The sequence below is a fragment of the Theobroma cacao genome, chromosome 9 (genome assembly GCF_053813885.1).
Source record: "Theobroma cacao isolate CCN51 chromosome 9, ASM5381388v1, whole genome shotgun sequence".
NCBI lineage: Eukaryota > Viridiplantae > Streptophyta > Magnoliopsida > Malvales > Malvaceae > Theobroma > Theobroma cacao.
The window spans coordinates 14220663-14221625 of NC_142647.1; the positions used below are offsets into that span (position 1 = coordinate 14220663).

The 963-nt window shown below is 36.9% G+C and overlaps 1 protein-coding gene across 1 annotated transcript; it reads right to left on the reverse strand.

The window, feature by feature from the left end:
- Positions 1 to 228: 228 nt before the first annotated feature.
- LOC148760758 (uncharacterized) lies at positions 229 to 744 on the reverse strand. The gene has a single exon (XM_088809677.1). It carries the CDS (start codon positions 742 to 744, stop codon positions 229 to 231), a length of 516 nt encoding a protein of 171 aa, XP_088665803.1.
- Between the last annotated feature and the right edge of the window lie 219 nt (positions 745 to 963).

Below are 963 nucleotides of genomic sequence, written 5' to 3' on the forward strand. Positions count from 1 at the left end.
GTTTGATGCCCATTTCCTGCGAGGATCATACTGGTTTGGATGGATTCTTTTTCAGTACTAACTCTCCCTCTTGAAATTGTCAAGAATGCACTTTATTGCTTGTATGCTCTCATCATTCTCCTTTGATATAACTAACCATGGCAAAGTGTAGTTAACCTTTTCTCTTTGATGAGATTCAATTGCTCATATGAAGCATTGATCCATTTAGCTTCCTCTAACTCCACTGTTTTAAGGACTCAAAGAAGGAATTTCCACTTCAATTGGCAATACTGCTTCCATCCTGTATTCTAATGAAAATGGAGAAGCTGTAGTAGTTGTTCGCACAACTGTACGATATGCATGTAAGGCAAAAGGTAGCTTCTCATGGCAATCTTTGTACACATCAGTCATCTTCTTGATTGCCTTTTTGATGTTTTTGTTGGCTGTTTCTATCGGTCTAATCATCTTCGGGTGATATGGTGTCGAATTATGATACTTGATCTTAAACTTAGCACGGATTTCTTTCATCATCGAACCATTAAGATTACTAGCATTAGCTGTTATAATCCTTTCAAGGAGACCATTGTGGCATATTGTTTCCTTTTTAATGAACTTACATATTATTTTCTGAGCCACATTGGCATAAGAGGCTATGTCCACCCATTTGGTGAAGTATTCGATTGCTAACAAAATGAATTGATGCTCATTTGATGCTTTTGGAGTTATTAACCGACCACATCCATGCCCCACATTGGGAAAGGCCATGGCAATGTCAAAACATGCAATTAAGTTTCATGAGTGTGAATTTTGTTTGCATATATTTGGCATTTGTGACATTTTCGAGCAAAGTTTATGCAATTTGTCTCCAACATAAGCCAATAGTATCCTACTTTCATAATTTGCCTAGCCAACATATGCCCACTTGCATGTATTTCAAAAATTTTTTCATGAACTTCCTTAACTATTCTCCGGGCTTCAATTGAA

Coding starts and splice junctions, on each gene's coding strand:
- LOC148760758 (XM_088809677.1), bottom strand. CDS start 744: ATGGCCTTTCCCAATGTGGGGCATGGATGTGGTCGGTTAATAACTCCA.